Here is a 24,773-nt window from a genome sequence, read left to right as displayed (position 1 = left end):
ACCGTTTTACCAGAAAGAAGGACACGATTATACTGTGATGAATGTTAGAATGGATCAGCTGAAGGAACAGTGTGATGTGACTGGTTGTTATGTTGTTAGCACTGTTACTTAGACTTTTTCCTTTCTATCTGGCTGGACCTAAACACTCTGAACATGGAACAAACTCTTTGTAAAAATCAAACTCAGATGCTTTTTGTAAAAACTGAGACTTGTGTAGATGCCATTTTTGATAAAACACCTAAATTTTCTGATTATTTTTAATATTATTAGTATTTTGAAGTGTTTTATTTAGTGTCAAAACTCTCATTTTCTCACACTTAATTGATCATTTTGGTTAATTTTCAAGTATTTAAAATAAAGAACATTACAAATTGCCCCTTTAAGGTTAATGCGCCTGACAAGGCCAGAAACATTAGATGTTCCACCCTGTTAAAGCCACAAATCACCAGGTAAAGTTTTCACATTCACACTGTATAAAAGAGTCTAAACCTACTGTGATCTCTTTGTTTAATTTGTCACAATTGAGGACATTTGTTTTGTTATTGTGAATTTACACTTTCTGTAATTAAACTTGTGTGTTTACTTGGTGCAAAGTGTCAAAATTTATAATAATTAATGGAAAAATATGGGCGTATGGGCCGGAAGCATGAGACATGAGACCATGTCAACAGAGGTCTTTTTTTTTTTTCTTTAATCTGCAATCAGAACAGACCTCACAGAGAAGATATACATTATCAAATCTATATGCTGGCTGTTTGACACTGGATTATATGTAATACACTTATACCTAAATTTCCAACATGAAGAAATACCTGGAAAGTATATATTTATTGTTGAATCAAGCTAACCCTCCCCAATTCAGCAATCAAAATTACATTTAATGAATAAAGAGTATTATAATTGAAATGTCAAAACTTATTTTAGTTGTAGTGATTAAATTTCTAATTTAAATATTCATGTAATATGTGGAGTTTGTATGTGGGCTGATCATTTGCACAGCTCCCCAAACACTAAACTCTAACACAAACGTAAGCACTGGAACATGAATGGTACAGTACGTAATGAACATTTATCACAACACGGAAAAACCTTTTTCAAATTCATCATAAATAACTTTTCCAAGCCCACCAGCAGGCCACAAACCGCACATTTAGGATTACAGTTCCAGGATGTGAATGATTTAGAATGTTAGCTCATCACATTTTATAAACATGCAGAGTAAAGAATAAAATCTCTATACAGGCCCTAATAATGAATGGTCTATGGTCTCTGGTAAAAATGCAAACAACATTATCATTCCATCTAGTTATAGATTATCCATGAATGTATAGTTAAATGTGTCTTCTATGTAGCATTTCAAAGTAAATTATCATGCATTCGACATCTGTATCTGCAACACACACAAAACACTGCAGGCCTTTCAGACCCAGGGACTGGAGTTGGAGCCACAGGTGGGTCGAGGCACATTCAGATGACAATACTTTAATAAATAGTGATCAGTTACTTAAGAAACACTAAATGTGGAGAAAAACATCATTTGGATATCATCAAAAAGTCTTTGAAGGTTAAGATGCTTATGTTGTCAACAAAACCTCTGTGAAACGGTTATATCAGAACCTGATCTAGGTAACAGTATTATGAAATAAAGGTTAAAAGCTGATTTATGCATAGTGTTTTTGCATAATTTTGACTTTTATGAACTGGAGCAAACAAACAAAAAACAAACAAAAAAATAAATAAACATTTAACTCTCCCTTTCAGTTAAAACGTTCATATATATATATAATTTTTTTTGCGCTCTAACTTGCTTTTTGCTTTTATGAACTGGAACAAATAAACAAATACATACATTAATAAGTACATATTTAACTCTTCCTTCCAGTTAAAACTCTCCTATACATTTATTTATTTATAATGTATTTACTCACTAACTTGTTTTTTACTTTTAAGAACTGGAACGAACAAAAACAAACAAACAAACAAATAAATATTAAACTCTTCCTTCCGGTTAAAACTCTCCTATTTATTTATTTATTTATTTATTTATAATTTATTTACTCACTAACTTGCTTTTTACTTTTAAGAACTAGAACAAACAAACAAACAAACAAAAAATAAATAAATAAATTTCTTTCCGGTTAAAACTCTCTTATACATTTATTTATTTAAAATGTATTTACTCACTAACTTGTTTTTTACGTTTAAGAACTGTAAAACAAACAAACAAACAAATAAATATTTAACTATTCTTTCCGGTTAAAACTCTCCTATGCATTTCTTTATTTATAATTTATTTACTCACTAACATGCCTTTTACTTTTATGAACCGGAACAAACAAACAAACGAACAAATAAATAACTAAATAAATATTTAACTCTTTCTTCCGGTTAAAACTCTCCTATACACTTATTTATTTATAATTTATTTCCTCACTAACTTGCTTCCTTCCCTACTTACATACTTTCTCATAGGTAATTAGTTAATTAATCATTTCTTTTCTCGTTCCTTTTTCCTTTCTTCGTTTATTTGTTTTTTTTTTTTTTTCTCTTACTCGTCACTGATAGGCTGATTCCTTGAACTCTGAACAGAAACGAGTTTCGCTTCTGCGGAAATCCCCGCCTCCTGTTAGTGAAGCTCTACCAGGAAATACACAGCACGGAAACTTTTCACCGACACCCACGGAGCCGCATAGACTCACAGTCCACAGACACACACAGTCCACAGACCCACAGAGCCGTGGGACTGTCTGTGAGTGAAGCGGCGGCAGAGGCAGTTGTGTGGAACATGTCCGCTCTGGTCCTCCTCCTCCTGACCTCCACAGCTGTGGGTCCATCCACAGGTGAGTCCACCCTGGGCTTTGAGGCAGGTCACCTGTCAGAGGGTTATTACTGGAACTGGAACACAGGGGGAACTCCTGTAACTCAACACCAACGACAAGTGCCACAGACATGACTATAGGTAACATCCACAGAGAATAAAACAGACAACACAACAGTAAGCCCTAACAGTAGTTACACACAGACAGACAACTGATTCTGTTTTAATATCTTTATGTGTTACATTAACATTTGTACAGTTAATACTGTTACTGTTATTATGATCACTACTGATGGTAGAATAACTGTGGTACAGGGTTGACCTTTTGTATATGTTTGTATTTCTTTCTACTTTTGTATTGTCAGTATATTTCAGTATATAATATATTGTCAATGTAATTTTGTGTGATTGCACTTTAAGAATCTGCTGCTAAACTGAAACAGAGCTACTAAACTGATTTATATTCTTCCTGTTCCTGTAACAGACAGTAAACACCTATTCTATTCTATTCTATTCTATTCTATTCTATTCTATTCTATTCTATATGTTGAAATGGTGATGCTTGTTTAAAAGTAGTTGTTATCACTGTTTTTATTGTTGCTATTCTTATTGATATTTTGTTGTAGTGATGTCTGATGGTGATAATAATGACAGCAATAAGAACTTATATTATAAAATATGAATATAAATGATGGTGGTAATGATGACAGTAAAAATAACATATGTAAATATAGATGATAGTACATGTTGGATCATTATTAAAACTGAAAGTGGTTAGTACCTGAGTAATACTAGTTATACACTGATTACTATGATAATTCTAATATGCTATATGTTATATTTACTGATGGGAAGTAGCAAACAATATATGATTATGGGAAGGGGGTGGGTGGGAGTAAATAGGTTTTACTTGTTCCATTCTTTTTTGGGCGAATGTGCTGGGTGTATGTTTATACAGTCACGGAAAAATTATTAGACCATCAAAAGTCATCAAAAACAATGGTTATGCAATCAAGTACTAACTCCTGTGTGTATCATGTGACTAAAACAGACCGAAAAGAAAACATTGCCATAGCTATTGACGTAAGAACTGAAGTGATTTTGGTTATTATCAAGAAAACTATGGAAAATGGGTAGATATCAGCTCTGAAATTAAACTACAATGAGCTATTTTTGTTGTTATCATTATATTTGTCCAAACAAATGTACCTTTAGTTGTAGCAGACATTAAAATGAACAAGAAATTGAAGAAAACAAGGGTGGTCTAATAATTTCTTCTTATTATTTTTCTCTGTTCTTTTTGTTTTGTTTGTTTTTGAAGCGTTTTTGAGTGTCCAAAAAAGCGCTATATGAGTGTGATGTATTATTATTATTCATAATAATAATAATAATAATAATAATAATAATTTTTCCACAACTGAATGTTTATACGTGTAAGATAAGATAAGATGGGTAATATATAAGTAGAAAATTATTATCAATTGATCAACAAGGGTTTTGTACCCTTATGCTTAAAGCGCTATATAAGTGTGATGTATTATTATTAGTAGTAGTAGTAGTAGTAGTAGTTGTCGTAGTAGTAGTAGTAATTTTTTCCACAACTGTATGTTCATATGTGTAAGATTAAGATAAGATGGGTAATATATAAGTAGAAAATTATTATCAATTGATCAACAAGGGTTTTGTACCCTTATGCTTAAAAATAGAGTTCCTCAGCTTTTTAGTGATAATATGTGGGTCTTATTTGAACGTTGAGATGGTCTGTAGTGAATGTGTTTAGACCCTAACATTAGGTGGTATTTATTCACTATGATATCTTAATTTGATCCAATAAATGACTGAAACTTGGAGAAAAACAAGTTTTAAATGTAGGGAGCCTATTCCAGCAGACATAGAATAAAGGCGGTGTACTACCTGGACATGACACTAAGGCTGACATATACAAACAAGCAATCTGTGTAATTTCTGTAGGAAATACACTACTTTAAAAACAGAACTTATGAATTCCCTGGAGGGGTTTGGGTTGTTCTCTCTCAAAATCCCAAACAAATCTACATGCTTTTTTCATTTTCTTTTGTATATGCATTATTTGCCCTATCATTATAACACATGATCGCAGCAGAAGTGTTTTTGCACAGTAACTGCACACAAATAAACAAAAAAACAAAAACCCAGCTCTCTACACTCACATATGACTAATATGTTAAATAATGTTTTTTGTTTTTTTTTCTAGAAATAAGTGGTGGTTGTTTGTTTGTCCTTCACATAAATGTTGTATTTACTTAATCGATGAACAAATTGGTTATTATTGGTTTATTTTCAGTTTTTTTTTTTTAGTATTGTAATAATAGAGATACAACATTTTAAAGAAAAGTAGAGTTTAGTCAAATAATAAGGCCTCTACAAACCCGGGGAAAACCCTAATGTGTGAATAGAACCAAAACAAACCAACTGTCGTGTTTTTTTTTGTTTTTTTTTTATTTCAATCCTTATCAGCATCTGACTGCCTGCATACGTCAAATTTAGCACCAAGACAATCATTATAAAAAGACAACAGTACATGTGGTTTAACGAAGGATTTATCCACAAGAAAAGCTCGAAAAGCACAATGACCCACATCAGAACATTCTGGTTTAGCTTCTGTATTGTGATAATACTGACAGTGTGTGTCTTTGTCTTTGGGTTTGGGCCATGCAGTGGTTTCAGAAGTCCTCGGCAGTCCCAGAAATGTGAGCCTGACCTCCTACAACATGAATCTGGTGCTGAGGTGGGAACCACCTGAAGGCATAACTGACAACGTGATCTACACAACCCAGTTAAAGTGAGTCAACAAAAACCACAACAACAATGAAGCATCTCTGCCTCTGAATACACCCGCTCCTTTGTTCACCTGTGTGGCACCTTCGCCCTCATCAGAGCTCTACAGCAGATGTTTGGAGATATCTGCCATTCATTATTGGCCATTTTGGTTAAGTAGATGTGGCAGTTTTCAGAGATGAAGGATTTGTTTTGTTTTTTGTTTTTGTTTTTTTACTGAAACACAAGTATGTTACATGTTCCTCTTAAAACTCTACATAGACTCATACAACAATTGTCCTTAAATCACAGGTGACAAACATGCGGCCCGGGGGCCAAATCCAGCCCGCCAAAGGGTCTAGTGCGGCCCGTAGGATGAATTATTTAAATGCAAAAATTACACTGAAGATATTAACAATCAATGGTGTAAAAATCATTTTAATTCAGGTTCCACATACAATACAGACCAATCAGATCTCAGTTGGGTCAGATCAGTAAAATAGTATCATAATAACTTGTAAATAATGACAACTGCAGATTTTATCTTTGTTTTAGTGAAAAATTACTTGAAAATGTTTACATTAACAAACTATCCTGTGAATAACCTAAACAAATATGAACAACCTGAAATGTCTTAAGAGAAGTAAATGCAATTTTACTAATATTTTACCTGGTACTATATGTTTTGTGTATTTGTAAGTGTAATGTAAGTTGTATCGCACATGTGTAAATGATAAACTGAGGCCGAATATTGTTAAAATTGCACTTGTTTTTCTCAAGACATTTCAAGTTGTTCATGTTATTCAGATTTTTAAGGAAATGTTGTAGATGTAAACAATATCATAATGTCATTTTACTTTTTTCACTGTTATTCTTCTGGTCCGGCCCACTTGAGATCATATTGGGGTGAATGGGGCCCCTGAACTAAAATGAGTGTGACACCCCTGCCTTAAATCATCACATCACATCTCTACTGCTACTACAGTGATGGAAAAAAAAGTTTTCGGACACCCTTAAAATTGAAATATTTGCAGAAAAATGCATTTTGTGCTTAAAAGGTGTGGCTGCATCAGACAGACGCTAACAAATGCAAACATTATCTTGCTAAAACATCCATTTTTGACCTTGATGGAACGATGCATGTGCAGAAGGGAGCATGTGGGTTTGGAGAATGGAACAATACTTGGCAGAGTTCATTGACTTAAAGGGGTCATATTTTGCCAAACCCACCTTTATTAGTCTTTGGTACATTTGTGGACCCTAATGGTTCAAAAAGTTTGAATTTGAACCCTCCAGGTGCTGCAAAGCTATCTTTATATTCATTTGGGCAAAAATCGAGTAGATTTCTACAACTTCTTTTAATTCCTTCCTAGTTTGTTACGTCAATAACTACACCATTTGCCCATATAAGGTCAAGGAGGGGGGCTTGCTGTGTTTGTGAACGATAGATGGTGTAACCCCAGGCACATCACTGTCAAGGAAAAACTCTGTAGTGGAGACATTGAGCTGCTAGCCATTAGCATGAGGCCGTATTATCTACCGAGGGAGTTCTCACATGTTATTGCGGTAACAGTGTATGTTCCTCCCTCTGCTAATGCCGAGTCAGCTCGCGAGGTCCTCCACTCAGCTGTAAGCAGGCTGCAGACACAGCATCCACAAGCCCTCTTCTTAATTACCGGCGACTTCAACCATGCCTCTCCTTCCTCCACGCTGCCAACTTTCAGCCAGTACATCACCTGCCACACCAGAGGAAATAAAACACTTGACCTCTTTTATGCCAACATTAAGGAGGCATACACATCATCTCCACTCCCTCCCCTAGGAAGATCTGATCATGACCTAGTTCACCTTCTCCCTGTGTACAAGCCTCTAGTACACAGACAACCAGCAACCACCCACACAAGAAAGATCTGGTCTGAAGAGTCTGTGGAGACCCTGAAAGACTGCTTTGACACCACAGTGTGGGATGTGTTCTGTGAGGACCACGGGGAGGACATCAACAGTCTGACCAGCTGTGTTACGGACTACATAAACTTCTGCGTAGACTACACCATACCCACCAAGACAGTAAGACTGTTTGCAAACAGCAAACCATGGATTACCCCTGATATAAAAGCCCTTCTCAAGGACAGGAGGAGGGCTTTTAAGTCGGGGGACAGAGAGGTGATGAACTCTGTGCAGAGAGAACTGAGGAGGAAGATCAGAGAGGGGAAAGTGAGCTACAGGAGAAGAGTGGAGGAACAATTGCAGCAGAATGACGTCAGCGGCGTCTGGAGGAGCCTGAGAACAATGTCAGGACACAACTCCTCCAGACCTGAACTGGCTGCAGACCAGGAGTGGGTGAACCAGCTAAACCGGTTTTTCAACAGGTTTGAACGACCACTCACCCCTCCTCCCACCGTACAACCAGCCCTGCTGCAACCCCCCTCTACTGGAACCTCAGCTACCTCAAACACTTACACCCCAACCCCCTCCCCTGCTGCTTCTCCCAGTCTTCTCAGCACATTCACTGCACCTCCAACCCTTCCCCTCTCTGTTACTCCTCCACAACCCCCCAGCACATCCACCCAACCTCCAATCCCCCTCCCTGCTGCCCCCCCAACCCCCTATCCTGCTGCTCCCCCACAACACCCCAGCCCACCCATAGCACCTTCTACCACCCACCCTGCTGCCTCTCCACCTAGCATGGTGTTCTCCACAGCCCAGGTAGAGAGAGAATTGGCCAGGCTCAAGGTCAAGAAGGCATGCGGTCCAGATGGCATCAGCTCTCGGCTCCTCAAATCCTGTGCAGGCCAACTGTGTGGGATTGTGGAGCACATCTTCAACCTGAGCTTGAGGTTGCAGAAGGTACCGCTGCTATGGAAGACTTCCTGTGTAATACCAGTACCCAAGTCATCTCGCCCCAGGGATTTTAATGACTATCGCCCAGTGGCTCTGACAGCCCACCTGGCAAAGACCTTAGAGAGGCTGGTCCTCCGTCATCTGCGCCCTCTGGTGAGCTCAACTGCAGACCCACTGCAGTTCGCCTACCAGCCTAACATCGGGGTTGAGGACGCCGTCATCTTCCTAATGCAGAGATCCCTGTGTCACCTGGAGAGGCCTGGAAGCACTGTGAGAATCATGTTCTATGATTTCTCCAGTGCTTTCAACACCATCCAGCCAGCTCTGCTGAGGGACAAACTGGACCATGCAGGAGTGAGCCAGAAACTGACACCATGGCTCGTGGACTTCTTAACCAACAGGCCACAGTTTGTGAGGACAAAAGGCTGTGAGTCTGACACTGTGGTCTGCAGCACAGGGGCTCCACAGGGGACTGTCCTGGCCCCTCTCCTGTTCACCATTTACACAGCCGACTTCCGACACCACACAACAAACTGCCATCTACAAAAGTTCTCGGATGACTCAGCCATTGTCGGTCTCATTAACAACGGAGACGAAAATGAGTACCGAGAACTGAACCAGAACTTTGTGGCCTGGTGCCAGCGGAACTGCCTCCAGATTAATGCTGGAAAAACAAAGGAACTGGTGGTGGACTTTCGCCGGCACAAGGCCACCCCTCCCTCTCCGGTGAACATCCAGGGAACAGACATTGAGATAGTGGACTCTTACAAGTACCTGGGTGTTCACCTGAACCAGAACCTGGACTGGGCTGCCAACACCCAGGCCCTTTTCAAGAAGGGCCAGAGCAGACTCCACCTACTGCGGAGACTGAGGTCCTTCGGAGTGCAGAAAGCTCTCCTGAAGACCTTTTATGACTCCGTGGTTGCATCTGCCATACTGTACAGTGTGGTCTGCTGGAGCAGCAGCATCACGGCAGCAGAGAGGAAAAGACTTAACAAACTGGTGAGGAAAGCCGGTTCAGTTCTAGGCTGCAGTCTCCATCCAGTCGAGGTGGTGGGGGACAGAAGAATGACAGCGAAGCTGTCATCAATCATGGACAATGTCTCCCACCCCCTACATGAGACTGTAAGAGCCTTAGAAAGCACCATCAGTGACCGGCTTCTTCACCCACGCTGCACGAAGGAGAGATACCGCAGGTCCTTCCTTCCCTCTGCTGTCAGACTTCACAACCAGTCCTGCTCCCATTAGATCAATGCACAATGTGTAATAACAACCCTCCCTCCACTCCACTTATGTTATTCAATCCGTATTTATATATTTATATATATATTTATATATATATATTTTTTTTATATTTATAACCGTTTGCACTACATCATATCGAACAATATTTGCACTCTCCTTTTAAACACTTTTTTATTCAAATTTATATGACTGTTTTTATGTGTATGTGTATGTCTGTGTATGTTTTTTTTATGCTGCTAGCAACACTGTGAATTTCCCCATTGTGGGATCAATAAAGGAATATCTTATCTTATCTTATCTTATCTTAAGACTTCCGATGAACATTTCTCTGAGTACACCATAGTTGTTTGTCAGCAGCAGCGGTTGTAGTCCATACTAAAAATATGTCCAAACTTTGAGCCAGTGACCTAAAATGCTCAGTTGTTGGTTGTATTGGCAAAGTAAAGTGGCTGAACAGGACAGAGCAGCACAGCCAACAATCTGGAGGGGGTGGGGTCATGTGCATTTAACCCTTTCATGCATAGAGGTCACTACAGTGGACAGCTGTTTAAAGGTGTTCTCTTATGGATTTTGTTGTTTTAGTTCCATATCAGCCAACACATTGGACACTTATGCATCATCCCATACACTGTAATTCATACCATTACTGTAAATTTGCTGTTCTAGATAAACCTGATCTGCAGTTACATGTTTGAGTGTAAAAAAATTGGTCATTTTTATTAGATTGTAAAGTTTGTTGTTTTTTTTTTTTTTTTTTTTTTTGCATATTATCCCCATGCAAGTATGTTAAAATGTGAGAAGACATCAGATTAGCAGCATTAAACATGTTTTTATTTCATAGTTGTTGTGCAGTATATCAGTAAATACATGTTTTCTTTGCTTATAAAAGTAAAGGCATTGTGTCCAGCTGAGTGGACATTTTTGTAACTTCTTGAAAAAATAGGTTCATATAAATATTTTCTTTTTTTTTTTCAGGCCTAAAGAGGAGTAAAAGCACTCAGGAAAAAAAAAAAATCTTGATTAAGGTTCTCATAATTCATGCATGAAAGGGTTAAATGGCCAGCACTCAAAGCGACCTTTCTGGTGTCATTACTCAGAAATAGGGTTGAAGATGAACCTGTGGAGTTGAATTAATGAAGAATTCAGACCCAAGCATAGCATGTACAGTTTAAGTAGACCACAGGGAAATGTTTTAAAATGTATAATTCTATTTCCAAAAGCAAAATATCACTCCTTTAAGAGTGATTCTTAATGCAATATATCATAAGTTCATGGGGATTCCAAAGCATTTTCCACCACTGTTTGTTAACACAGCAGAACATGGTATATCTAGCTGCAGAGACCCTGGCCTCTGCCTATAACTTGTATTTTCCTCTTGTTTTTTGGTTAATTCAGGACGTTTCTGAGCATCGACCTTTGGGCAATGAGTTTTTTATCTCCAGCCAATATTAGCAGCATCATGCAAAGTGAAAAATGATCTGAGCTCTCTCCTCTTTCTGTTCCTCTCATTTACTGCAGTTCGGTCTGAGAGACAAAACACAGGTCAAAGCAAACACACAGACTGTTGTTTTGATTGTTGCTGAGTTTAGAGGAGGGGCCATGTTGGAAGGATTATTAAATAACACAAGCAAAATGTGGGCTATGAGGTGGTATTTACATGTTCTCTGTGGGTTTCCTCCTGTTTCCCCCACCGTGTGTGTGTGTGTGTGTGTGTGTGTATTAGGGTAAAACGCAGAGATCAAATTTCCCTGTTAATTAGGTGAACTTGTAACCTAACCTTTAAGTAAAAATAGAGAAGTTCCATTAATAGGACTATCAGGAAAATTCCATCATTACCGCATTTCACCACATGATTCGTGTGCTCATGTGAGAGGAAACATGACTTCTGTATTTCTGTTTTCAGGCTGTAGGAAATCTAAACCATAACACAAACTCTATGATAGTGTGAGGCAGCATCAGATTCATCTGTATTTATATTTATAATTAATATTTCATTTGACAGAGTGAAGAGAGCTGCAGGAGGAAATATGTGTATTTTCAGATTCTGTTGTTTCATCTCCTGCAGATTAAATTGTATTTTTCCTAGGCGTATAAGTCTAACAATAGTTTATTTATTCACATGCCAAGCACTTAATGAAGAAGAGCCATTTATTAGCAGTGAGCACCAGACCACCTTAAGAAAATAACACATCTCTGCCACACATCTCTTGCTCGTTGCAGATTTGAAATAACTTAAGTCTACTGAAATATACTCAGTGTCAGGTACTAATGATAATGACTTGTGCTAAGACATGTCCAAAAGTGAAGGGAATGCAACAAGACACATCATTAAAGGAACATCAGTTGAATTTTTAACATTGGAAAATGATGTGGAAAGAGTGTCGAATATGACATTTTTGTGAAATCCATTTCACTTTTGTTAAAAAAAAAAAAAAAAAAGTTAGCTTTACCCAAACAGTTTGATCCAGTTTATTGGCTGCTGTTTGAATGAATGAATTGTTTATTTTTGGTTTGTACTAGGACTGGGCAAGTTAACACGTTATTACTGCGTTAACGCATTCATTAAATAACGCCAACAATTTTTATTTTTTTTTCTCAAGTTAATGCCGTTTTATTATAACTCATATTATTCTGCCCCTGCTTGTGTGCGTGTCGCGATTAGCTCAGCAGATAGACAACAAGTTTTCCAAGAAAAGCCGGACGCCGAAAACTTCTCTCCAAATCTTTTACTTGAGACTCACTGTAAAACTGCAACATACAAACAAAATATGTCTCAGTTCTGTTCATTGCCTTAGTACATTTACATGGCATTATATATTTAAATGAATGGGAAAAAGATTGCTAGCTCGATGCTAACTTGAATGGGAAAATCCAAAGACACGCTAACAATTAGCATTTACAGATTAATTTAAGATTTACAACGTCTTTTTATCCAGCAACAAAGGTTCACATCAGAGATATTTTATACTATTCATTCTTACAACAACTGAACATAAAATACTCACAGGCAAATGTCTTCCAGGCCGTACAAACAGAGTGAAAGAAACATGTCTGTTAGTTCCTTCTTATGTCCGAACTGGCTACGGGAACACTGAAAGTACAAAACATACATTAGTGCAACTAATTCCGACCACTAGAGGGCCCCCTTTGCTTGCTTTTAACAACTGAACATCCCATATTATTGGGCTTATTAGTATTAGTACTGATTAGTGGGCTTAAGACTCCTGTCAATCACTCACAACCGGAAATAAACTGGTGGGGACATAAATATAGAGAAAAGTACCGGTCTTTTACATGGACATTTTCATTTTAAATGTCTTTAGATGGTGGGGTTGAGAAGGACAAAGTTGTTTGTAAGCACTGCAATGTGGAGTTATTTTTTATCACCGGAGTACTCCCAGTCTGAAATATCACTTAAAGGCAATACACGCTGTTGATGCCGGCAACCCCCCCAATATAAACTATGTGATTAATTGTGATTAATCGCAGAAATCCATGTGATTAATTGCGATTAAAAATTTTAATCGCTGCCCAGCACTAGTTTGTAATTAATCATTGCACCCAGTACAATAACTATAACAAACATAAAAACAAAAGCAAAAGCTTATTTTATGCCTATCCTTTTCACCTGTTCCACTGCTTACATTAAATTAAATGTGTACAGCACTGAGCATCGAATTTCACTACAGTTAGGACTAAGAGCTGTTTTGCATATGAATGTGCTCTATGGGCCACATTTGTGATTTTTGACATGCTGTGGTCAGAATATTTGCACACAACACAGAATTTGCATGTGACTTACTGCTCCAGCTGTTTGCAGATTGTCATCATATTTCTGTAGTGAACGTGGTTGAAAGTGTTTGCTAAATTACTTCTGAAACTCGTGACTGGTTGTGTGTTTGGCACAATTGGTCAGATAATATCAGGAGCATAATTTAACTGACAAGCTGGAATATAAATGACACACAACATAAATGCACTCGATGATTCACATAAATATAAATACATCGGATGCAGGAAATAATATGCAAACAGATTTTCTGGGAATTTATAGCATTAATCTATCAAGAGTATTATCAAGATAATAATAAAAAAAACACATTTAAGTCCACAACATGTCTGCTTAGTAGGTAGAAATATATTGCATTAAATAAACACACACACTTAAATATTATATCCCCAACTAAGTTTAGATGATTATATGTTTGTACTTTTCTGATTGAGACCCCCCCTGCACATGAAAAAAAAAAATCTGGTGTCTCCCCAGGAAATCAGACATCCCAAAAAACATACATTTTTACATCCACAATCAAAGCAATTTTGACTAAATGTAAACGTTGCCATAAGAGATGGATTGATTGATTGACATTTTCAAATTGAGTTTTCATTGAGTCTGTCCATGTTTTCCAATTTCAAACAATCAGATGTCAAAGTTTTGAAGGTGAATTAAATGTATTTTGTTTGTGTAAATAAAACCAGAACGGAGTACAGACTCTTAGTTGACTTAATGCTACATGGATACAAACATTAATCAGTCAGTAGTGGCTTTTCCTTTTGGACATCTGCGCAAAATTTTACCGATATTTACTAAATGTTGAAAAAACAGAAGTGCGTAATGTCGATTTTTTCTTTAAATCACAAATGCGATGATTTCTTAATTTATTATGGCGAGATGACACGAGAAGTCATCCCATAAACATGACGACGAATGTAAATATCATGTTGATTTACAGATATATTCATTATTATTATATATCCTCCTGAGACCCAGTAAGTAAACATTTTCACCATTTTACATTAAATAATTGCCTCAGTTGGAAACAGCATGATGCCACAGTTTTTTCAGATACATTTTAAATTTTTTTAATATAATGTCCTTTTCAGTGGACATTTTTATTTATTTATTTATTTATTTTAAGTAAAGACATGAAACTCTTGTTCACTATAGAGGACAAAAATGCATTGCTGGGTCTCAGGAGGATATTACCCCTCTATCCTGTACTAAATTAAAAATTGATTTGGTTTCCTGGTGTGTCCACACATACTGCACCATGTTTCTTTTAAAACTCTTCTTCTTCGCTTGATGTTACATCCATCAACATCTGTTTTTTTTTGTTTTGTTTTTTTTATTCACATGATTTTAGTTGCAGAAAAAGGTCTTTCCATTGCAGTTTTGCATGATTTACGCCCAAAAAACCACCTCATGCCAGCACAAAAACTTTAAATCGAAAAACAAGTTTTGGCAAAATTATTTTTTTTCCATCACGTAAAATTTTATGCACAAGTTATATTTTCGCAATTTTAGGGTCAATGGAAAAGCAACTAGATTGATGACCTTCAAACTGAACATCTATTTACATGTTCTCTTCTGTCCATCGACATCATCAAAAATGTGTTAAATCTATCATCATTGCTAACAGCCCTTGATCAGAGTCACTCATGAGCAAAAAAATATCAGATTAGAGTAGGGATGTAACGATTAGCCGCTAATCATTAGCGGTATAATGATAAACCGTGGTAGAATTCCCGACCGTTAGTATTATCGTTTAAATTCTAATTATCATAATAACCGTGTTTGATTACCACACTCACGGTACTGCACATTTCCTGGAGAAGCAGCGTCTATCTATCTGTCTATGAAAAAGAAACTAAAACAACTCCAACTTGATATGGAAAATGGTCAAATAGTGTCCATAAGGTGCCGTCTTTAATGCACATTTGTATGTTTGATGTTTACATGTTAATATTTGAATGTTTCTGTCAACAAAAAGTACATTGGGCCTATTATTTTATTTGTTTTTATGTTTTTTTGTTTTTTTCAAAATACAACTTGGTTACACTATTTCAGTGTGTGTATACGTATCAATACTGCGATAATAATGATAACCCTGATAATTTTGGTCACAATAACCGTGATATGAAATTTTCATATCATTACATCCCTAGATTAGAGCCACGGGTACCTGAGTATATTCTAAATCGCTGTCCGTTGTTTGTGACCATCACTAAACACACCTCACACTAAATCCCTGTCCCGTGATTGGTCCACAGGCCCTCAGGTGGACAAATCAAAGAGGCCTGTGTGAACGTCTCCACCCTCCAGTGTGACATCACCAATCTAGGCATCACCATCTTTCAGTTTGCCCGGTACACAGGTGCAGTGAGGGCAGTGTCGGGGTCACGGAGCTCCAACTGGGTTTACAGTAACAACCTCACAATGGACGAACACAGTGAGTCATGCTGTCACCTTCAAACTATTTCTTTTATTGTATTTTATTTTATGTATGTTACCTCGTAGAAGAAGGTGCATACGGAACAACTCCCACAGGTGTAAAAAAATGCAAATGTAATAAAAATTTGCAACTTTTAACATAATAATCCCACAAATGTTGCCTACCACAAATGTAATACTTCATTTTCCCACAGTGTGCTCTTACCCTCTCCATTGTTGTCATAATCATATACAGACATTTTATTTACATGGGTCAAACATAGGCTTCTCTTATCAGCTAAAATTTACTTAGGGGGTCAAATGAGTGGCCATTTTTGTCAAAAAAAAAAGTTGTAAGAAATGCATAGAACTGTGTTGAAATAATGCTAATACACTTGTGCACAGACTACTGATATTACTTGACAGTGGAAGCTATACTTTCAGAAATATTGGATTTTGAATAGCACGTGTATGTGAAAACTTTTGCTGGTGGACGGATGTGACATTACCCATGATGATCTGGTCAGTACCAGTACTTTATTAGTAATAAACTTATATACTTACTATTGCTAATTCTCCTCTTATTCATAAATGTTAGTATTGTGGATCTAAAACAATAACAGCTGACACAAAAACACAAAATGTGGCAGTGGACGGATGTGACATGGTTGTTATGGATCCCATCATACTGATGCTCGGCAGCCATGTCACCGTTTCCAGAAATTATCCCCGTGCAAAAACTAGGATCAGAATTATTTATTGTATAGTTTATCATCATACTAAAGAGTAAATAACAATATAGAATTGTTATTTCTTTATAAAAATGCTTATTATTAGAAAACTTTTGATTTAAAAAGTGACGTGTGACATTCTTAATGTATGTATTGGCATAACATAAGCAGGATGTATCAGCACCATATTCCATATTGCAACCTGTAAAAATAAAACATGTGATATGTAGTGTATAATCTTGTAAGAAAAATTAGGGAATCTAAAAGAATAGAATATTTGTTTTTCAGGTAAATTCAGTTAAAATATAACTTGGCCATTTGTGACATGAAAATATAGCATTAATTGTGATGAAATTGGACATTTTTGACCTGAAAACATAGTTCATATGACCATCAACATATTGACACAGAACTGAAATCCTGTAAATTTGCATAACTTGCATTTACCAACACAAAGTTCCTTTGGGGATTCACTTATATTGATTTCTTATGCACAAAGACATAAATAAGACCTCGAAGCAAATTTTAGCCATTATACATAATGAGAATAAATAATATCCAGTTCATACTGAAGCTTTTATAATAAAACCTTTACAGCATTTTTGCCCATTCTGTTTTGTTCCTCCACTTGTATTTGTAATTAAAGACCTATTCATCAGGAATTAGTACCATGTGGTGTAACTGCAACATTTGATCTTTCTAAGAAGGCAAGTATCCAAAGGACAAGAATAAATGGGAAGTTAAAGAAAGATGAATGAATGGATTACTTAAATGTATCTGAGGTACTAATTTATTATATTTGTGGGAAGTTATTACAGTTTTAGAAACTAAAGATTTTTACTATCCCACAAATGTAAGAAATCCTCACGAAAGTCATAATTATTACATTTGTGGTAGGCAACTGTTATTACGTTTGTGGGAAAGTTATTACATTTGTGGGATTATTACGTTAAAAGCTGAAAATTTTTTATTACGTTTGCGGTTTATTATGTTTGTGGGGTTAACAAGGTATAATATTTAATTTTAATCAGGCTGACCTGAAAACCTTGATACTGAGTGTATTTTGTCTATTATATGTGTCTGAATGTGAATGTAGCCATGTGTACCACTGTTAATTCAATAAAGTTTATCCTGATCCTGACATTGCTTTACTTTTGTCATAAACCAGACATAAGATATATCACCATAAAATGTCAAGTGAATTTGAAGCAGGCTTTTGAACAATGAATTCTTTGCTTTTAGAGACTAGACTGTATAAACTAACCTTGACTCTTGTGTTTCTTCCTCAGCCATCATCGGCCCGCCCGCTGTCTCACTTGTGTCCAGCGGGGTTGATATTGAAGTCAGCATCACTGATCCAGTATTCAGCATCTCAGAACTCAGACGTGTGTACAGCACCATCACATACAGCATCATCTACTGGAAGGAAGGCCAGAAGGAGCAGGTGGGACCCACGACTGCGGAGGAGGTTCACTGTTACTGTCCGACCACACACTGACCAACTCTCTGCTGCCCCCCACAGGCCAAAAACATATCCAAAATCCAGCAGAACAGGGTGTCTCTAAGTGGGCTGGACCCCACAACTAAGTACTGTGTCCAAGTCCGAGTGGATGTGGATCCGGGGAGGAACCGGAGTCCTGGTCAGCTCAGTGACCCAGTCTGTGAGAGTACTACAAATGGTAAGATACTGCAGTACTTTGAAGTACTCTGAAGCACAAAACAATATCTTTTCTCCTGTGCCTTCCTTTATGGCCCATCGGACCTAACTTTAGAAAAATATAGTCAGTACAGTCAATGGTAAGACATTAAATATTTTTTTATCCTGTTTGAATTGTGTCACCATTTACACATATGATGTTTTTCAATTTAAAGACAATTTTATGAGAAAAGTAAGTTGTGGTTAGTGGGAAAGAAACATCTAGCTTTGTGTTCAGCAGCTGAATCAATGGACTCCGAAAGGGGCAGGACTTTCCCTGCACATCATCGTTCTTTTGCACAAGCTTGGACATTTTTTTTTTTTTTTTTTACATAAGCCAACAATTTGAATATATCACCTCATTTACATGCACCCATATTTCACACTCTAAATAAATAATATGGGTGGGTGCCTGTAATGACCCCTGATGTTATATACTTATTTTTAATACTTATAATTTTTTACCACCACCAATCAGTGTTATTATCGTTAACGAAAACTAACGAAATGACGAAAACTAGAATTGTACAAACATTTTCGTTAACTGAAATAAATAAAAACTATAATTAAAAGAAAAAAAAAGATAACTAACTGAAACTGTAGTGTGTGCTCACAAAACTAACTAAAACGAATTAAAATTATGGATAAAATTCCCTTCGTTTTTGTCTTTGCCAATGTCGGATCGATTTAAAATCGATTTATTTCCCTCAAGCAATTTTAGCTGCTGGCACCATATGATATTTAACGGTCCGTCACTTCTTGTCACTTGTGGTTTAGTCGTCTTCTCGTCCCCACTCTACCTGGAAACATGGAGACTAAAGTTGGGAGAAAGCAGCAGAATCCTGTCTGGGATTTATTTGAATTTGACAGTGAAGAAGAGAAAAGATATTAAGAAACTAAAACTGAACTTAAACTAAGCAGTTAGAAAATAACAAAGACTAATAAAAACTAGCAAACCTGCTCTAAAAACTAATTAAAACTAACTGAATTAGAGAAAAAAAAGTCAAAATTAAATAAAACTAAACTATAATGAAAAATCTAAAACTATTATAACCTTGCCATCAATAGGGCTTTTTTTTTTGTTGGTTATTATTTCTGTTTACGGTATTTTCTAAAATAGTGGCCGGTGCTACCTTTTGCTGCAGAGAGAGAGGGAGAGACCTGCATGTCTAATTTCTTCTCTTTAATAAGTACAAATAGTTGCATTTATCACAAAATCTCATTTTAATCTGCCCCCCCGCTTGTGAACCTCTCCATTCCCATAATTTTTTATTGAATACATTAAAGTTTCTACAATAAAACATGTCATTGTAGGCACATTACACCTTGTTAGAAAGCTAAGATTCTCTGGAATTGATTTGCTATGTTTTTTTTGTTTTTTTTAAGATTTATTTTATTACCTCCGCCAAGGAACGGTGGAGGTTATGTTTTCATCGGGGTTTGTTTGTTTGTTTGTCTGTTTGTTTGTCTGTTAGCAAAATAGCTCAAAAAGTTATGAACGGATTTGGATAAAATTTTGAGGAAATGTTGATACTGGTACAAGGAACAAAAGATCAAATTTTGGTGGTGATTGGGGGGGGCGTCTTTTGTTTGTTTGTCTGTCAGTTAGAAAGATAACTCAAAAAGTTATGAAAGGATTTTGATGAAATTTTCTGGAAATGTTGATACTGGCACAAGGAACAAATTATTAAATTTTAGTGGTGATAGGTTGATGAAATTTTCAGGACTGATCTGCCTTGGTGGAGGTCTGTGCTCTCCGAGTGCTTTTCTAGTTTTACCTTTATTTTACCAAGTAGGTCAATTGAGAGTTAGTTCTCATTTACTATGATGACCTGAGCAAGAGGCAGCATAATAGGCAGATAAAACAGAAAAGGAACTCTATATATTATGTGCCAAGTTTGAGGTAAATTGAAACAAAATGTATATTTTTATAGGCATTTGAAATTTCACCCATTATAAGTAATTGAGAGAAGAAAAAAGATTTTAAAAAATTCATTAAAAATTTGCACTTTGACCCACTTTTCCCGAAATGTAACCATGTCTATTTTGGGTAACTGGCAATCTATAAACCCAATTTGGTGTGAATTCAATCAACAGTTTTGCTACTACAGACATGTGAAATTGTGTCCATTATAAGCAAATGGAGAAAAAAAAGATGTAAAAAAATTCATAAAAAATTGAAACTTTGATCTATGTTTCCCAAAATGTAATAATATCTACTGTGGGTCATAGGGAATCTATAAACCCAATTTGGTATGAATTCAATTAATAGTTTTGCTACTTTAGGCATATGAAATTGCGCTCATTGTAAGTAAATGGGGGGCGGGGGGGGGGGAATTTAAAAATTCATAAAAAATTTGAACTTTGACCTACTGTTCCCAAAATGTAATCACATCTATTCTGGGTCACTGGCAATCTATAAACCCAATTTGGTTTGAATTCAACCAGTAGTTTTGCTGCTAGTGTGTTAACAAACAAAGAAACAAACCAAACCAAAAACAATATCCCTTGCCTCCCCTTCGGGGGTGGGGTAAAAAAAGAAACCAAAGAAAAAAACAGTTTCAGCTAAATTTAACTTGATGTATTTCAGGTTGTGTTTTAGCCACATGCTTAGAATGTTTCTAAAACTGGAGGTTATCACCTTTCAAATGAGGTGTCATTGATCATTTTTGGCCTTGTGATTCTTCAGTTATAAGCTTTGGAACTTGGTATGTTAAAAAAATAAAAAATTACATTTCCAAATACTGCAGTTCAGTTTTAATGCAATTTCAATCATTCCTGTTACCAGCTAACATCATAGTAATATTTTTCTGTTACGTCTGTTTTTCTGCAGAAGGAGCAGCTCCGTGGGTAGAGGGAGTGGTGGTGTTTGTCACCATGGCAGCGACAGTGGCAATGGTGGTGCTGGGAGTGGTGTATCATAAACGGATAAAACACTTTTTCTGCCCAAAAGACAGGCTACCTGCACATTTTATAGAGGTAAGTATGCATGTTTGTGTAAGTCAGCAAGATAGTGTGGAGAAAAAAAAAAAAAAACGGCTATGAAACAAGTATGAAATGAATAATTAGCTCTATAATGTTCAGAGTTACAGTTTCTGGGTTCAGGGGTGTGAGATTTGGGTTTTTTGGTTTTATTTTCAAACCTGTGAAACTGAGATAGCTGTTTAACAACCAACATTCTGTAAGAACATCTAAAAAATTACATTTATTAGTATTAGAAAAGTCGAATTTTTTTGGAAAATTGCATATATTCTACACTCAATACATGTAAACTAAAATGTCAACAGTCAAAAACAGTGGGAACTTGTGAACCAGAATGTAGTCATGACTTGGAAAACCACCAACAAACTAATGCAACGTCTGAAGCTTCTTGTTTGCACACATCTATGGTTATGGCACCATCAACTCTTCAGCTTCAAAAACTCAGTCGGTCAGAATAACACTGTTGTCCAATAATCGTCAGGTGCTGCAGAAGCCAAGAGTTTATGTTATAGATCTTTAACTCATAAAGACCCAAACATCCACCATCCAACAAAATCATCTATTGTTGTAAAACAATTCATACCTATTGATCCACTAAACCAATCAATACATGTAAATAATTAGTGTAAAATGCAGTTTGTCATCTTTTCATGGTCATCAGATATGACCCATTTGGACGTTCAGAGGCTCCGTACTGAACGTCGAAACACCGTCATCTTCTACAGCATTGATTCACCAGTAAAACCCATGGAGTTGGATCAATGACAGTGGATGGACACACTTGTTTTATGTTCAGTTAATGATATATTTTGTTGAAAAAGTCACTTTTTCTTCAGTTTTCTTTGTGTCTGATGGAATAAAACACAACTTTAATCTGAGCTTTTATGAACATCTACATCATCAGAAAATTAAGTATTGGAAAATAAATGATTTATATCGAGGACAGAGGACAATATTATAATAAATGGTGAAAAATCAATTAAGAAGGATTAAATACACTGTCATCTTCTACAGCACTCATTTACCAGTAAATCTCATGGAGTTGGATCAATGACAGTGGATGAAGACACTGGTTTATGTTCAGTTATTGATATATTTTGATTAAAAAATGTCACTTTTTCATCAGTTTTCTCCATTTTTGATATAATAACCCTTAACTTTAATCTGAGCTTTAATGAACATATACATAATCAGTGAATTAAATATAGGAAAATACATGATTTGCACTGATAAAAATGCAAAATACAGAGGATAATATTATAATAAATGGTGAAAAATCAGTTAAGAATGATTAAATACACCGTCATCTTCTACAACATTAATTCACCAGTAATACCCATGGAGTTGGATCAATAACAGTGGATGGAGACACTTGATTTATGTTAAGTTATTCATATGTTTTGATAAAAAAGTCACTTTTTCTTCAGTTTTGTCTGTTTTTGATATAATAACCCTCAACTTTAATCTGAGCTTTTATGAACATACACATGATCAGTGAATTAAATGTAGGAAAATACATGATTTAAACTGAAAAAAATGCTAAATATAGAGGATAATATTATAATAAATGGTAAAAAATCAGTTAAGACTGATTAAATACAAGGTCATCTTCTACAACGTTAATTCACCAGAAAAAACCATGAAGTTGGATCAGTGACAGTGGATGGAGACACTGGTTTATGTTCAGTTATTGATATGTTTTGATAAAAAAGTCACTTTTTCTTTGTTTTTCTGTTTTTGATATAATAACCCTCAACTTTAATCTGAGCTTTTATGAACATATACATAATCAGTGAATTAAATATAGGAAAATACATGATTTGCACTGATAAAAATGCTAAATACAGAGGATAGTATTATAATAAATGGTGATAAATCAATTAAGAAAAGTTGAAAAAAGAGAAAAATCCATCTGAGAACTGCCACAAAAGTAGCACTGGGTCCTTATGGGTTAAAGTCTGTTTTTAGACACAAATCACCTCCATTTCCTGCAGAGTTTTTGTTGTCAGTAGTTGCACTAAAGATCTGTTCGACACACATCTGTCTTTTCCATGATGTCAGAATGTTTTTTTGAATATATATTTTAAAATAGATATACTACTGACTACACATGGCTGCTTTAAAAATTTAGAAAAGAAACTATACTTTTGTCTCCTGCATTCAACTGCAGTGGATTCAGCCCCCGTATAGATTCTTTTTTGGGCTGTTAGAGTAAATTTAATCCAAATGTAGTCACTTTTCTTCGATATCTTCAAATATATTCTCTTTACTTCCCTTTTTCCATCCACAGAAACTACTGGCACACCCCAACATCCCCATCCAAATATCTGACCCACCAAAGGAGACTTGCAACCAGTTAACCATGATTACAGATGAGGGGACCGTAGAGGAACTGCACCCCCTGGAGGCTGTTCAAGCACACTGCAGTCAACCAGATGTCACTGTGGAGGAGACGTAGAAAAACGGCAGCGGCAATGAAGGAGAGCTGAACAATACACCGGGACTGTTAAAACACTAAGAATGATAAAACTTCAGTGGAGTTTTTATGTCACAAATGCTGCACTAGTCACATAACATTCCTTGACTGATTTCTGGGTCATGATCGAGGAGTGAAAGAAGGGAAAATTAGGGAATTGAGAAGAGTCTTTGGAAGAGTTTCTACATCCTTTATTAAAAGTAAGAAAACAACAGTGCAACAACACATCCGTTATAGTCCAGCATCAACACCGTGTTTAGTCCCTCTCATTGTATTATTAATAGTGACAACCGGATCAGTTTGTGGTACCATGTTACTGTTTTGCTGGAGCCAGACTTACATCCAGTTGTAGAAACAGGGACTTTGGGTAAAGCTGAAAGTCATCACATGATTATTAGCAGAGAAAAACAAAGGTCTCATACATCTGTTTTTATTTTGAGAACTTTATTTTCCCCATCTCTACCTGTATGTTAAAATGAAAATGCAAATTTGATTAACATTTAAATTGTGTTTAAGTAGCTTCCTATATTATCCACTATGTCAAGTTTTTTCACCTGAAAGGCTGTCAGACAAATGTAGTGGAGTGAAATGTACAATATTTGTACAATACATACATATGGGCCTGGCCAAGCCAATAACGGAGTGAGAAGGCGCTGTACAGCAATACCAAACGTCCCATATCTGTTTTTAACCCTTTCATGCACAGTGGTCACTACAGTGGACAGGTATTCTACAGCTGTTCTCTTATATATTCATGGGTTTTGTTGTTTTAGTTCCATATCAGCCAACACAGTGGACACTTGTGCATCATCCCATACACTGCAATTGATACCGTTATTGTAAATTTGCTTTACACCTAATCTGTAGTGATATGTTTAAGTGTAAAAAATTGCTTGATATCGTTATTAGACTGTAATTAACAGTTTTTGGTTTGTTTTTTTTTTTTTTTTTTTTTTACAAAAAGGTGTTTTTTTTGT

The 24,773-nt window shown here is 36.2% G+C and overlaps 1 protein-coding gene across 1 annotated transcript; it reads left to right on the top strand.

Annotated features, from left to right (window-relative positions):
• The first annotated feature begins 2,665 nt into the window (after positions 1-2,665).
• LOC115411848 (interleukin-10 receptor subunit beta-like) lies at positions 2,666-24,199 on the top strand. The gene is made up of 7 exons (XM_030124060.1): positions 2,666-2,840; positions 5,516-5,639; positions 15,752-15,930; positions 17,932-18,086; positions 18,165-18,321; positions 21,172-21,317; positions 23,611-24,199. The coding sequence occupies exons 1-7, from the start codon at positions 2,786-2,788 to the stop codon at positions 23,776-23,778; spliced, it is 984 nt and encodes a 327-aa protein (XP_029979920.1). The 5' UTR covers positions 2,666-2,785; the 3' UTR covers positions 23,779-24,199.
• Positions 24,200-24,773: the final 574 nt, after the last annotated feature.

The sequence above is a fragment of the Sphaeramia orbicularis genome, chromosome 21 (genome assembly GCF_902148855.1).
Source record: "Sphaeramia orbicularis chromosome 21, fSphaOr1.1, whole genome shotgun sequence".
Classification (NCBI taxonomy): Eukaryota; Metazoa; Chordata; class Actinopteri; order Kurtiformes; family Apogonidae; genus Sphaeramia; species Sphaeramia orbicularis.
Note: the sequence above shows the minus strand (reverse complement) of the source record. Positions and strands in the feature narration are given on the sequence as shown.

Bases quoted from the DNA above. Each gene is read 5' to 3' on its own strand.
- LOC115411848 (XM_030124060.1), top strand. From the start codon at position 2,786: ATGTCCGCTCTGGTCCTCCTCCTCCTGACCTCCACAGCTGTGGGTCCA. The intron at 2,841-5,515 runs GTGAGTCCACCC...TGGGCCATGCAG, and splicing joins AGCTGTGGGTCCATCCACAG to TGGTTTCAGAAGTCCTCGGC. The intron at 15,931-17,931 runs GTGAGTCATGCT...TTTCTTCCTCAG, and splicing joins CCTCACAATGGACGAACACA to CCATCATCGGCCCGCCCGCT.